This window comes from Hippopotamus amphibius, chromosome 4 (genome assembly GCF_030028045.1).
Source record: "Hippopotamus amphibius kiboko isolate mHipAmp2 chromosome 4, mHipAmp2.hap2, whole genome shotgun sequence".
Taxonomy (NCBI): Eukaryota; Metazoa; Chordata; class Mammalia; order Artiodactyla; family Hippopotamidae; genus Hippopotamus; species Hippopotamus amphibius.
This window is the reverse complement of record NC_080189.1, coordinates 83,914,762-83,930,670: the sequence shown is the minus strand read 5'-3', so window position 1 is coordinate 83,930,670 and position 15,909 is coordinate 83,914,762. Positions and strand designations below refer to the sequence as shown.

At 36.1% G+C, this 15,909-nt stretch overlaps 1 protein-coding gene across 2 annotated transcripts in view; it reads right to left on the bottom strand.

Annotated features, from left to right (window-relative positions):
* Positions 1 to 4,157: 4,157 nt before the first annotated feature.
* PNPLA8 (patatin like phospholipase domain containing 8) overlaps positions 4,158 to 15,909 on the bottom strand; it is a 45,261-nt gene continuing 33,509 nt past the window's right edge. The window contains exons 9-10 of one of the 2 annotated variants that reach the window (XM_057732304.1): positions 10,775 to 10,970; positions 4,158 to 5,265 (exon numbers count right to left, since the gene is read on the bottom strand). In XM_057732304.1, the coding sequence (XP_057588287.1) occupies positions 4,991 to 5,265; positions 10,775 to 10,970 (471 nt within the window). In that variant the 3' untranslated portion in view covers positions 4,158 to 4,990. The remainder of the gene's footprint in view (positions 5,266 to 10,774; positions 10,971 to 15,909) is intronic. The other variant, XM_057732306.1, reaches the window with a different exon arrangement.

Below are 15,909 nucleotides of genomic sequence, written 5' to 3'. Positions count from 1 at the left end.
ACCCCTATGATGGCTATAATCAAAAAGACAATACTGAGGACTGAAGATGTGTAGAAACTGGAACTCTCCTACACTGCTGATGGGTATGTAAAATGGTATAGACACTTTGGAAAACTGGCTGTTTCTTCCAAGTTCAACACACACTTACCATACAACTGTTGCAGCAACTCCACCTCCAGATATCTACTTGAGAGAAATGAAAACATACATCCTCACAAAGGCTTGCACATGAATCTCACTGCAGCATTAGTCACCATAAGTAAATACTAAAAACAATTCAAATGCTCACCAACTTAAGAATAAACAAAATATGGTCTATCCATACAGTGGACTATTACTCAGCAACGAAAAGGAGTCAACTACTAATACATGCTGCAACCTGGATGAATCTCAAAAACATGCCAAGTGAAAAAAAGCCAGATGCAAAAGATTACATACTGTATGATCCCTTTTATAGGAAATATCCAGAAATGGTAAATCTACACAGGCAGAAAGCACATCAGTGGCTGTCTGGAGCAGGTGACAGGAGTAGGGAATAGCTACAACTGGGCATGAGGGAGCTTTCGCGGATGATGGAATTGCTCTAAAACTGTATTATCTGATGGTTGCACAACCCTATAAATCTACTAAAAAATACTGAATTGTACACTTACAATGGATGACTTTTTTGGTATGGAAATTACACTTCTATCAAGCTGTAAAAAAGAGAGGAGAAAAAGATACTTCACATTAAAGCAGGAATTGATGATCAAATATGGGTGATGTAAAGGCTGGAGTTGGTCCTGGGATAAAGATGGTACTCAAATATCTGCACAATGAATAATGAACTGCTGAACCTGGCTAAATGGGAGAGGCAAAAGTTTAAAATGTTTATAATTATCCTCTTTACTTCACTATTATTTAACTTTCTATATCCTTGGTTTTCTTAGCTGAAATATAGGAATAATAGCACCTCCTTCAATGGGGATATAAACAATATAATGAGATAATGGATACAGAGCTTTCACTATAGTGGCTGGCATACAAGTGCTAGATGTTAGCTATTAACAATCACAGCGAATTTTGTGGTGGTCCAGTGGTTAGGACTCTGAGCTTTCACTGCGAAGGGCCCAGGGTTCAATTTCCAGTTGGGGAACTAAGATTCCACAAGCCACACGGTGAGGCCAAAAAAAATTATTAAATAGTGGCAGACGGGAGGGAGTGAGAAACATACGGAGGGTCCGCAGCGTGGCTCAGCGTTCCCGGACCAAGACGTTGATCCGCGGCTGAACGGAGGGTCCGGGAGCGGGAGCGTGGGAACCGGAGAGCTGGTTCAGGGTTCAAAAAAAAAGAAAAAAAAAGAAAAGAAAAGAAATACAATAATCTCTGCAAAAAAAAAAAAAAAAAATTAAATAAAAAAACATATAAAAATATTCTTGTTTCCTCTATACAAGTGAAAATACTTAAACACATTTATGCTTCTCTGCTTTCAGAGCTATGAAATCTCCCTTAATGTAAAAATGGAATTACAATTTAATCAACTTTACTTAAGTTATAATAAAACTATTCACAGTGGATAAATTTTGACTTAATCATTTTTCAAAATATACTCACAAGGCATACATTGCCAAATTTTTAAAAAAATCTAAATAATTTTAAAAAATGAGATACATCATTGACATGAATGAAAACTAGTTAATTTAAATGAATTTTTCAAGCATAAACTGTTTGCCAAAGACATCAGTTAAATCTTACAGAATAAGTGATATGAATGAATAAGGAAGAATATCCTAATTTCTTCTTTGACAGACATTTAACTCATTTGATCACTGTTTACTTTTATAAATTATCACAAAATTATTGCACTGGAAGGAGCCTAAATAAGCCATTTATCTATGTTTAAAACATTTTTCTCATAAAGAACTGATCCTACTTTAAAAACAGTCCAATGAAGAATCCATAACCTACTTGGTAGTGAGCCTTCATCTTTCAGAAGAGTATTCTTTGCTTTTCTTCTTTCCTGAAAAGAAATCCACTCTGCTTTTGGACAAAGGAGAACACTGGCTTCATTATAAAGTGAAGGTTATCTCAGGTGAATCACATAGTTCTTCACCTAATCAGTTTCAAGTACAAATGGGGACAAGAATAATTGAAAGTGGGTGCACCACTCAACTGGGAGTACTTTTTTTTTTTCTCATTTATTTTTATTTTTTAAGAACTTTTATTGAGATAGTTAACATACAATAAACTGCATATATTTAGAGTGTACAATTTGGTATCCCAATCTCCCAATTCATTCCCCCCCCCAATACTCCCCGCTTTCCCCACTTGGTGTCCATATGTTTGTTCTCTACATCTGTGTCTCTTATTTCTGCCTTACAAACTGGTTGATTTGTACCATTTTTCTACATTCTGCATATATGTGTTAATATATGGTATTTATTTTTCTCTTTCTAACTTCACTCTGTATGACAGTCTCTAGGTCCATCCATGTCTCTACAAGTGTCTCAACTGGGTGTACTTTTGATTGGGGAGTGAAAAGAGCTAAAGAAACAGGGATGGGGACAGTGACATGGGAACATACTTAGATGCCATGCTGTGTGGTTTAAGAAAAAAGCTATGGTCAGAGTACACTTGTACCTTGTGCTGTTCAAGAGGGAAATAACAAGCCAAACAAAAACAAGGGATGGAAAGTTAACTGCAGCTGTAAAACAGAACTGCATCATGTTAGGACAAGAATGCAATGTACATATTTTCTTGTGGTTGAAATCTGCTTTACTACAATGAATACCCAGAAATATTCTGATTTCCAATTATCTATATTTTCGTTACATGTACAAGTTGTTCCAGTTGTGTATGAATATGCAATCAATATTTGCAGTCTGAAAGGACTATTTTATAATATCTTTAGAAATCACTGGGAGCTTCATAGTTACTTACACTGTGTCTAAAAATTGTAATTTGGATGTTATAAATCGATGTTTTTAGCCACATCACTAGCACTGATACCTGTGAAATATTTTAAACTGTAACTAGAATTATTTCTAGAGCATAGCGGGTTAGGTAAAATTTTGAGCTCGGAACTTTAGGGGTCCTAGTACTTCAGTCATTAGCAGCTCTATCCTAAGTGAAAAGGGGAGACAGTGTCAGTAACTGCTGGGGAGAGGGGGGCACCATCCTATCCCCTCAGACTGCTGCTCACTTCTCCTGACTTCCCTCCCTCTCAGAAGACTGCTTTGACATCTACTTTCTCCTTGACAAAAATGTAGTGTGGGAGAGGAAGAGATGCAGAGTGTAACTATAACCCAGGCCAGGCTCTCTCCACCCCGAAGGAGAAATCCCATTCAGCCCTTATGCCTCCAGGGACAACTCTATCTGAGGTACTATTTTTAATAAAGAATAACATCAGCTGCAAGAACAGAACTGAAATATTACCAGCACAGCATTTATTACAGAAATAAGAACTGAAACTCCCCGAAAGGACTGAGCTACAAAAAAGTTTTTATTTTCTACATTTTAAAAATTGATGAGTTGGATAATTTATTACATTTTCTTTCTAAAATAGGCAATTCTTTGCTTCTTTGAAAAGAGCAGATATTTTACCTGTGGAGGATGGAAAATTCATTTTCACACCTCTTCCTATCTTTTGCTTGTACATGTGCAGACTTTACTTTTCAGTTGCCATCAGAGCAAACAAAATTTTAGAGGTAGCTCTTCTCATTGTACAAATAAAATATCTGAAGCCCAGAGAGGCTGTCCACCCTCCTCCAGGTACAAACAGAAGGACTCTGCATCAGAGCCCACTCAGCATCCAGACTCTCTGCTCCCCCAGCATCTGTGAACCACACCTCACTGCCTCTGCACATCAACGTCGCAGGGACGCAGTGTGACCATCTGGGTAACGGGTTTAGCTCTAGTTTACGTGTACAAAGCAAAGGACACTCACCTTTTTCCATTTCTCCTGACAAATCTAAACATGGTGAAAGATTTACATGGCAGATAGATAGAGAACACAACAAAGATGAATTTGGTTAGCATAAATAATGATTCGGGTTGGTGTATATGTTATTAGATTCTGTGAAGTCCAGATGGTTACAGGAGTTAAGGTAAAACAAGCCTGACATTTTTTAAAAGCATACTGTTGACAGGTAAATTCAAACGCTACAAAGAGATGAAGGGCTACATTCTGAATAATAAATAATTAAAAAATGACATCAGCCTTTTAACATAGATTATTTCAATAATTTATTTTTGTTAATGATAGGGGTATCTTCTCAGTAAATTCAAATAATTTCATAACAGTGAATGATAAGCTAGAGCTAGAAAAGTTAACATATAGCATTATCTTGAAATTTCAGGGGGAAAAAGTGGTTGATTGGAATTTCACCTATCTTTTGGAACCAAACAATGTTGAAATAAACACATTTGGAATAGAAAACTATCTGGTTCTTTCATCTTACAAATGTAAAAGTCCTTTGAAAGAGAGAATTCCACTTTTTCTGCATCTGTTTAGATGATATGACAACAGTAGAAGGCAACATTTGGATCGTTGAATGTAGCTAGAGAAAACCTAAGTGAAGTTTAAAGTGATGAATTAATTTAAGAAGAAATTAGCTTTTCCACATGAAAGAAAATCAATGATCAAACAAATTTAACATGATGATGGTGACTAAAGTAAAAATACTAAGTATGATAGTTTTCAGTTCTTGTTTGGCACATATATTAATAAATTTTCAAACATCAAACAATACAACACTGATATGTACTAAAACTAGCACAGTAAGATTCCTAAAGTACAGTTAATTATTAACATCATAAAAACCTAATTCCTGTATGAATTCTATAACCAAGTACACCCTCTCTGTACTGTGCAAGCTGGTCCGAACACTGTCTTTTCAGGAGTCCCCAGAATTCATAAGCATTTCAAAGGTAGTCATGCCGAATTCCTTATTGAATTCTGCGGCTCTTCTGCACGGTCTTTCAGTTAGAGGAGACTATATGCACACACTCATCACAATTTTGAAAAGAATGGAAGGCCTTCATACATGTCAGTTTTTAGTTTTATCCAATCATTAATTTTCTGCAGAGTTGTTTTTTCTTGACTTAATATTTTTGCCAGTTTTTTCATTTTTTCTTCATTTCTTTCTATGTACTTCAACCCTTCCAACTGCAGCTGATTCAGTTTTTCATTTCGACTTTCATCTAGAGGTATGTTTTCACACATAACAGGATTAAATCTAAAATAGGTGTCAGGAGGTAACAGACCATCAAGCATTACATGGACTTCTGTTGAAACAAACAAAGAGGATAAGGCGAATCAAAAAAATTGAGTTATTCTGCAGTGATCTAATTTTATAATTACTAAAAATTATCCTATTTTAGGCAAATTACAAAGCCTTGCTTATTTCCACATTCCAGTTAATTAACAGTAAGAGTAAAGAATCCATAATATTGAATATGAAATGAAATTCATCTCCCAAAATATGCCATATAATTCTGCTAAATTAGCATCCCTGCTCCAGGACTCTCTTCTCTGTTTTTGATCATACTGTTAGCCATTGCTGAAATGCCTTTCCAACCTTCCTTTGTTTTTTAATTTCTTGAGATCATCTTTATTGAGGTATAATTTGCATATAATAAGATTCACTGATTTTAAGTGTCTAAATTGACGGGGTTTTGACAAATGTATACACTTGTGTGATCACCACAGCAATCATGACACAGCATTTAACGTCACCCCAACAGCTTCTTCGAGCCTCTTGATGGTTGGTCCTCGCCTTACTTTGCCTTTTCTAGAATTTCATATAAACAGAATCATAAATATATATAGCTCTTCTGTGTCTGGTTAGCTTCTTTTACTCAGCAAAATGCTTTTAAATACACGTTGGAGCATGCGTCAATAATTCCTCCCTTTTCATTGCTGAGTAGTAATCCACTGTACAGATATGACACAATTTGTTCTCTCCAGTCTGCTTCTCTTCAGTTTTTAGCTATCAGAAATCATCTTAAATCATTTTGTGGATATATGGTTCCATTTCTCTTGGGTAAATACTCAGGGATGAAATGGCTCATTCATACGGTAAAAGTTTATCTTAAGAACCGAAACACTGTTTTCCAAATGGCTGCACCATTCTGCATGCCAACTACTAGTGTATCTGAGTTCCCACTGTTCCACATCTTTGCCAAGACTTGGTACCGTCAGTCTTAATTTTAGAGGACCTATACTGGTATCTTCTAGTTTTAATTTTCATTTCCCTAAGGACACGAGACACTGAAAAGTCTTTCATGTACTTATTAGTCATCTATATATCTTTTTCAGTGAAGTATCTGTTCAAATATTTTTGCCATTTTTTTTCACTGAATTTTTTGTGTTTGTCTCTATGTATTTGTCTATAATGTAAGCATTTTCTATATATCTTGCATCTGATTATATATTTGGTTCTGATAATGGATCAAACACATATTTTACTAATATTTTATTTGTCTATATCTTGTCTTTCATTTTATTAAAAGTGTCTTTTGAAGAATATAATTTAAAACTTGATGAAGTCTAATTTATCTATTTTTCCTTTTATGTCCATGTTTTTTGTGTCCTACCAAAGGTTCTTTACCTAACCCAAGATCATTAAGATTTTCTTCAGGGTATTCTAGAAGATTTGCAGTTTTAACTCTTATATTTAGGTCTATGATCTATTTCAAGTTAGCTTTTGTATATGATGTGAAGCGTCAAGGTTCAGTCTTGAAAATATGGTTATCTAATTATCCCAGTACTGTTTGCTGAAAAGATTATCCTTTTCTCATTGAGTTATCTTTGTTAATAATCTTTTGAGCGTACATGTCTAGATCAGTTTCTGTACTATTAGGTACCACTGATCTTATGTCTATCTTTATGAAAATACCCCCCCCACCCCCGCTTACTGTACTAAAGCCATGAAATCAGGTCTCAGTCCTCCAACTTTGTTCTTTTTCAAAATTGTTTTGGTTATTCTAGGTCCTCTGCATATTCACATAAATTTTATAGTTATCTTACTAATCTCTACCTCAGAAAAAGCCCATTTTGAATTCTACAGCAGTTGCATGAAGCCTAAGATCAATTTGTGGTCTGCCCCCACAACAACACTGAGATTTTCAATTCATGAGCATAGTACTGATATACCGATTTCTTCAGGCCTTCTTTAATTTCTCTCAGTAGTGTTTTGTAGTTTTTACTGTTCAGGCCTTGCATATAATTTGTTAAACAGCTTCTTAAGTATTTAATATTTTGATGCTGTTATAAATATCTATCTTTGTATATATTTAATTTCAATTTCTAATTGTTCATTGCTAGTATGCAGAAATACAACTGATTTTTATTGACCTTATACTCTTCAACTTTGCTAAACTCACTTATTAGTTCCAGTAGTTTTATAGATTCCTTAGGATTGTCAGCATAGACAACTGTGTTGTCTATAAAAATTTATTTCTTCATTTCTAATCTATATGCATTTTATTTCTTTGTATTGCCTTGCTGCACTGAAAAGGACCTCCACTACAACACTGGCTGGAAGTGAGGAGACATCTTACTCTGCTCCTGATCCTAAGTACAAAGGATTCATTCAGTCTTTCACCACTAAACATGATGCTGCCTCTAGTTTTTTTGGTAGATGCCCTTTATCAGACTGAGGAAGTTCCCTCCTGTTCCTAATTTGCTGAAAGGTTTTATCATGAATGGATGATGAACTCTACCAAATGACTTTTCTGCATCTATTGAGATTATCATAAATTTTTCCTTTTTTTTAGTCTGTTCATACAGTGAATCATATTAAATTTTTGGAATGTTAACCAAACCCATATTCCTGAAATGAACCTTAATGGGTTATGCCGTATTCTCCTTTTTATATATTGCTGAATTCAATTCAATTTATTGGTATATTTTAAGGATTTTTGCATACATATTAATAGGGAATATTGATTGGTATTTTTATGTTTCTTTAATAATGTTTTTGATGTCAGGGTAATGCTGGCTTTGGTGTCAGGGTAATGCTGGCTTTAGAAAACGAGCTGGGAAGTATTTATTTCTCTTCTATTTTCTCCATGCGTTTGTACAGGATTGCTGTTAATCTTATCAACTGTATTTTTCATTTCAGATATATTTTTCACTTCTACAGATTCGATTTGGGTCCTTTCTTTATCATCTATTTCTCTCCTCATCATGTTCAAGTCTTCCTCTTTCTCATGAACATATGGAGCGTATTCAGAATAGCTACTGTAACATCCTTTGTCTGCCAATTCTATCATGTTTCATATCTAGGTCTGTTCTCATTGACTGGATTTTCTCCTGGTTAAGGGTATCTTTTCATGATTCCTTGTAGGCCTGGTAATTTTTTTGCGCGCCAAACACTGTGAATCTTACATTTGTGTGTGCTGGAATTTGTTGCATTCCTTTAAATGTTGTTGGATTTTATTCTAATAGTGGACGCTGTTAACTGGAACTTAATTTGATCTTTTTGAGAATTGCTCTGAAGCTGCGTTAGGGTGGATCCAGAGCAGCCTTCAGTCTAGAACTAATCTGATGCCACTACTGAGACAGTACCCTTCTGAGGACTCTATTGCATATCCCACATATTACAAGGTCTTTCTCATCTAGGTGATGGAAATTGGAGCTGCCCGGTCACGTGAAAGCCTCAAAGACTGTTCTATCAAATCTTTTCTGGGGTAATCTGCCTTGGGTAGTTTCCTCACATGCTTGCACGCAACACCTATCAGTACTCAAGGGGACTCCTCTGCATATCTCTAGAGCACTGTCTCTACAAAGCTGCCTTCTCTGTAGAATTTTGCCTACAAACTCTGGTTTCCTTGGCCTCCTTGAACCCCAGACTGTTTTCTGAACAAAGGACTGTCCTGCTTTCTTGAGTTCCCCACTCCCCATGCTACAGCCTAGAAACGCTTTTCAGGTAGCAAGCTGGGCAACTGCGCGATTACATCATTCATTTCCCTTCTCTCAGGGATCACTGACCTATGCCACCTGTCATCTAATGTCTGAAAACCATTGCTCTGTACAGTTTTCTAATGATTTAAAGTAGGAGGAAATATATGGTTCCTATTTTCCATCATGGCTGGAAGTTGAAGTCTTAACCCTCTTTTAAAATGTCCAAAACCTATGTATCTTTTTAGACCCATATCAAGTCTAATTTGCTTCTTGTAAATTGTCTACAGCAATCTAGTTTAGTTTGTCACAGTCTTAATCATCTGCAACTATTCACCATTTATTTGACAAATGATAACAGACTGAACAAATGAAACTGTTTTTATGTCAAAAGCCGTCTAGTATCAGCGATTACATATGTTTCACTCTAATCCTTCATTAACTAGAGTGTAAGTGTACGAAGTCAGCATTTCATACTTCTTGAAAACTTCAAATGAGCCCATCACATGGTTTGCACAAGTATACATATAAGTATTATGAGACTGGGTGATCAAAGCTATTTTTTTTTCTAAGAAGACTGCTTATGGTAAGAATATTTTATTGATTTGACAACAAAATTTCAGCTGGTTAAAAACCCAGAATGTCACCTTTTCTTGGGTTATCATTTAATAGATAAACGTCCTTAGTCGGGGAGCTTAAGAGCCTCACGTAGGCTAATGACTCAGTCAGTTAGATGACAGTATAGAAAGAATGAGATTCAGAGGCAAGGGGCTGTTAAGTGGTAACAATTCTTTTTACAGATTTAATAACAAATTTCATAAAGGATTTAACAATAACATAGTAAAATAAAATAAGGAGATCTAGACCTCAAGGCCCAAACTAGAAAGTCAAAGCATACTGACTGCCTACTATGTGCCAGGCACTGCAATCGACACAGTCAACTGGACAAGTTCCTGCTTACATTCTGGTGGGATAGAGAGAACATAGGCAATTAAACAAGCACAATAAATCCATAAGGAGATAAATGCTCTAAGAAGGGAAAAAAGAAGAAGCAGGATAAAGGGTTAGAGTGAGATGCTGAGGGAGTTACAAAGTAATCAGAAAAGGGCTCTCAGGGAAGTGACATCTGAGCAGAGACCTGAATGAAATGAGGGAAGGAATAAAGCATGTGTCTGGGGGAAGGCCTTACAAAGAGGAAACAACATTCCCTGAGGTAGGAGCCCTCTCAGAGTTCCAGTGTAGCTGGACACACGTTACAGAGGCGACACGTCTTGAGGCGGGGGAAGAGATGCATTCAAGGCTAGGTCTTTCAGGGCTTGGTGAATCTCAGTGAATGAGGCTTTTGGATTTTGTTTTATGTGTGATGGGAAGCCTAGAGGGTTTTAAGCCGGGTAAAGACGTGATTTAATTTACATTTTAAAAGGATCACTTGGGCCTTTATATGAAGACTAGATTACAGGGGCAGCCAGAGTGGAAGTAAGGACTTATTCCAGTTTGCCTCCACATTACTAAATAATCAAATTCCATAAGGACTCTGATTCTATCCCTGTTATCATGTGTTTATCTGAACCAACCTGACTCCTTTCCTTTTCCCTGTTTCTTAACTTAAAAGTCTCTAACCAAGCCTTTGTGCTACCCCTGCTTCAGCTACTTCTCCAGTAGGAAGGAAGCAAAGGTAGCACTGGCTCCCACACAGAGAAGTCACTACAGTAGGGTTAGTACTTAGAAAAAAATGAGTGAAGAGAAAGAGAAACAATGAAGACCTGCTCCCACGTGCTTCCTAATCCTACAATTCAGACATAACAACATACTCTTTGCAGTGAGCAACAGCATATTCTACTGAAAACTGAATTCTAGAAGGATGTTAAGGCAGCAAATAAACAGACTAACCTTCTGTGTCTGTGGCACTGTTGATAACATTAGACAGTTTGGTTTTCAGGCTTGTGTACGTCATGGTGTTTCTCACGTCACTCTCATAACGTCCAGTGCCCAAGGATACTATGCACTCTAATGGGACGTCTGGCCAAAGACATTTACACTCATGCATTGCTAATGCTGACGGGTTATTCAGGAGCAAGCCTCCGTCCTGAAAAACAGAAGGCAAGCAAATATAAGACAGAACTCTTTGAAGTGAAATTCTCTTTTACCAATAAGAAAACAAATTATATTTTCAACAGTTTGAAATTTACTCACCAGGAAAGCTGAACTATGTAATAAACTGAACAAATTATTTAAAAACAAGAGATTCCTTTCAAGTGAATTTACTTTATATACTACAGCTGCAAAGAAGTCATGAAAACTCACTGGTTTCGCTGGCTTTATTAAACTTTCCTGTTACAAAAGTTCTCTGAACTTCTTCTTGGATTGCTCTACATATTTTGCTCAAAACTACTGAAATGAACTGAATTACTTTTTAAAGATTGTTATCCTTGGTTAGTGGTTAACACAGATTCTATATAAAATCTAACAAAAGAATTGTAGTTCTACCAAACAAATAAGACCAGTTCTTTCACAAGTGGAATCTAACCAAATTAACTTATTTAAGTTGAAATCTTATTAACAATACAACTTCAAATTATCAAATTTATTTACTGCAAGTATAACCTAAACAAAGTAGGCAAACTTTATATTTCTAAGCATTTATCAATAATCAATATTATTCTGAAGAACTTCACAAGAAGGGTAAAACATGCTGATAGAGTACTATAAAAATGTAGTAAAAGTATAAAACTGAAGATAAGTATTATATGATATCGCTTATATGTGGAATCTTAAAAAAAAAAAAAACACAAATGAACTTATTTACAAAATAGAAATAGACCCATAGACATAGAAAACAAACATAGTTACCAAAGGGGAAAGGGGAGGACAGGGGAAGAATAAATTAGGAGGTTGGGATTAACATATACACACCACTATATATAAAATAAACAACAAGGGCCTACTGTATAGCACAGAGAACTGTACTCAACATTTCTTAATAACCTATATGGGAAAAGAATCTGAAAAAGAATAGATTTATATAAAAATGTATAACTGAATCACTTTGCTGTACACCTGAAACTAACAAGACACTGTATATCAACTATACCTCAATTAAAAAAAATTTCAAAAAAAAGTATATAACTAGTCTCACATTCCTGGGATAAACCTCACTTGGTATTAGTATATCCATTCAATTTTTTTTTCTTTTATTAGTATATCCATTCAATTTTGAAAAGCTATAAACTGTTGGAAATTATTCCTTCTAATAAGCCCAAATCTCCCTCCCTGTAACTTGTACCTATTATTTCCAGATTTGTATTCTGAAGCTATGCAAAATTCAACATCTTCTAATCCTATGGTCTGGCCATTCATGAATTATTTGCAGTTTTCAAAAGGAATCATTTTCCTGCCTTCATGCCTCTGCACATGCTGTCAACTGAAAACACTCCTTCCCCACAGCCCCTTCCTTTGCTCAGCTCCCACTTATTCTTCAAAACATGGTACAAGAGTCATGTATTCCAGCAAGAACCTAACTGAAATAATCCCAACCTACTTAGTAGAAAACGAATCCACTTCTACTGGAAGATAAGACAATGCTGAATTCTGTGCTAGTACATGAAAAAAGGATTTTGAAAAAACATGTCTTCCATAAGAATAGGAAGAGAAATGCAACCTAAAATTGTCACGCAGTAATGCAGTACATATTTTAAATGAAGGTACCATTATTATACTAATTCAAAGATTTGGGGGCAAAGATATAAAATGAATTAAGTTTTTTTTTTCTTGTGGAATACTTATTTTATCAAAATTCTTTTTCAATGTACTAGTACAGTAAAATTATAGCAATCTAGGATTTTTGCCAAATGAACGATTTTGTATAGCAGAGTTTTCCTTGGAGCAGACTGTATGTGTGTGTAATACATGGTATAATATTTTTAAAATAAAACACTTTTTGCAATAAGCCATATATATACTTTTTAAAAAGAATATAATAATGGTATTTCAATTTTTTTTTTTTTTTTTGAGGATTCAGGACGGTAGGGGAGAAACACAAATTAGGAATACTGACTCTTCTAATGTCAGCTCCTCTACTCACTAGCTCTTTGGTAGAGACCTCATGACTTTTAAGTCCCTTCCAGTTCCAAAATTTTATGATTAGGTATTGTGCTGAGTATACATACATGTATAATTTAAAACGGTCTCAATGGCAACTTATTTTAGTACTGACCCTAAAACTTTAAAAATTAAGACATGTAGCAACCTAACCTCTAGGAGTATGCCACTGTCTTCTTACAAAACCAATTAGTGAATCAAAGGATCAAAGAGACTTCTCCCAAGTGTTTTCTTTTCCTTATGGAAAATCATCTACCCACCATCATCAATATTAGTGTTTTTTGGCCTGAAGGCTCCATTAAAAGCACCATGTAGCATTTTGCCCTACTAATGAAGCATACTGCTGTTACTGAAATTTCTCATGGGATGTGAAGGAGAAACACCCCTCACCTTTCTGTGAACTTATGCCCAGTTATTTTGGGGGGAGGAGTAGTATCTATTTAGCAAATCATATTCAATCATAACTTCTCACTTTAAGCCTTACCAAAACAACTTTCTCAAAAACATATATCTCCAATAATACTCTGGTTGGATCCGTGAGATTACACTAGAAGGCAGCAATACGGAAATGCTGCAAAATGCTGAGCACACTTCCCAGAAAAAGTTAATCGGCTCTTCATGTATAGAACCTGGGGCTAAAGGTCCTTCCTCATGGCATCCGTCATTCATCCCCAGGGTGTAGCTTTATGATCTCTTGGATAACAGGGCTGTGTGAACACTTAGAAAAGCTGTGTTGTCGCATGTTTTCCTTACTTGCTTTGATCTCCATTTTAGGGTGGGTTGTTTGCTACCATTTCCAATTCAATCTCTACCTTTCCAAGCTGCCAATCTCCACTGTTCTCTAACTACATCTCTTCAAAGGAAAGTCTTATGTTTCCACATTTGTAACTTTCATGAGAAAAGACTACCTTTTAAAAGACATCTCCTGTCAACAGGGGCACATTTATTCATAGGCCCACCATATTTCAGGTCTTGGGCTCTTTTCATAAATGTCCCACTGAGGCTGAGATGTGCTTAAGTTGGGATTGTCTCCAAATCCTAAAGACTGAAGAAAGCTAGTCTGTGAGTGGCCCCAGGTCTGGGATAGAGAAAAAGAAGGGAGGACTGTGTTCACCTTGTTTGCCACCTGACTTGGCAGCAGGTGTCGTAAGGACAGTGAAGCTTCTCTCTCCTGTCTAGGCTCAGAAAGAGGGAAATTTGCACCAGAAACAGAATGAGGAAACAGCAGCACACATGCTAGCATGACACTTATCTTTATCATGGATTCAACAGACTTAATTCCCAGTGTACAACTTAGTAATACAGTTAAATGCTATCGTTATATAGTAAAATCATTCCTAAACTCAAAGTAGTATGGAAGAGAATATATACAAAAGACCAGAATCCTACACTAAACATATCAAATAACAAGTTAAGATTGTGAGAAGTAAGTCTTCATGATACCAAGTAGATTGCTTTTGTTCATTCATTAAAAACTTAGATGTCCATCAATCTATGCCTGGCCAAAAAGCATGCAGTGACTATAGCTTTGGGGACCACTATCCTTGTGTGTGCTGAGTTTGACAGCAGATGAACTGAGACTCTATCTGCTGAAACTGATCACCGTGGACAGTGGAACTAGTTTTTAGCGCCACTAGGCCCGCTTTCCTCAAAGAACCAGTAGGAACTAAATTCACATGTCATTTGAAACTCCACGTGCCTTGTTACCGTGATGGCATTCAATTCTCTGAGCTTCCCTGCCACTGACACAGTCCTTCACTCCTCCCCCTCATCCTAAACCCTTCAACTGTGCTCTCTGGGACTGTCGGAACTCCCAATGTAATCTCACCTTCTTCTGAAAGTGCTCTCTTCTCTGACTGAACAGAAATGTGGCTCTTCCCTGACATCATTTCCCAGGAAGTGCTGATTCTTTCACATCTCCTATCCATCAGTGGCTAGGAGGAGGGACAGTGTCTTATTTGTTTTAGCATCCCTTCCAGACATCATTAGTCCTAATCCACTTGGGAAATTCATGCTCTTTAAAGGCTGTGCTGTTCAGCTAAGCCAACACTTCCTCATCACTGTTGTCACCTAGCAACTGCCCCAGTCAACAAATTAGTCAGCACCTGGCTCACATACTTTCCATCTATCCCATATAGAAAGGGGTGGAAATTCTTTTTATTACCGCATGTGACTTCACATCTTTATAACACCTTAGACTCTCAGTTCTTAACCTTATCTTCAGAAAAGATTCTTTTATCCGCTCTCCAAGATCACACATTAGCTCTTGTCATCAAAATAATTGGAATCATGCAGTACGTGATCTTTGGGTCTGGGTTCTTTCACCTGGAATAATGCTTGTGAGATCCATGCATGTCACTGTACATGTCAGTAATTAATTCCTTTCTAGTGCTGAGTAATACTTCACTACTCGGATGTATCACAGTTTGTTTACCCATTCACCACTTGAAAGGAACTATTTGCAAGTTTAGTTATCTACATATCTGTTGAAAGTCATGAACTGGCTAGGCATTTGTATTATTTAACTGAAAAACCTACTTGGACTCATTAAGTGTGGATAGTAATAAGCTATTTCCTAAAGGCTTTCTCAAATACAAATTGTATTTTAATCCTTTCAACTTTTTCCTTTGTTTCCAATTAATATGAATGATACACTCCCTGTATTTCATTTCTAATTCAGCAAAAAAAGTTATTTCTTTTATTAAATTATTATCTTAAATTCTATGGTTATACTCTGTGTAACTTCTAATCAACTGGGGATTTTAGATGAAACACTTCTTCATTACTATAAAGCTATAAAGAAGGATTAGAGAAGACAAAAAGGGGAGAAAAGAAGGGGCAAACAAGGTTTAGCAAGAATTGATAATAGTAAAATTAATCCCACATCAAAAGTTGCCAAGTTTTCAATGGTTTTAATAGCCATGCTT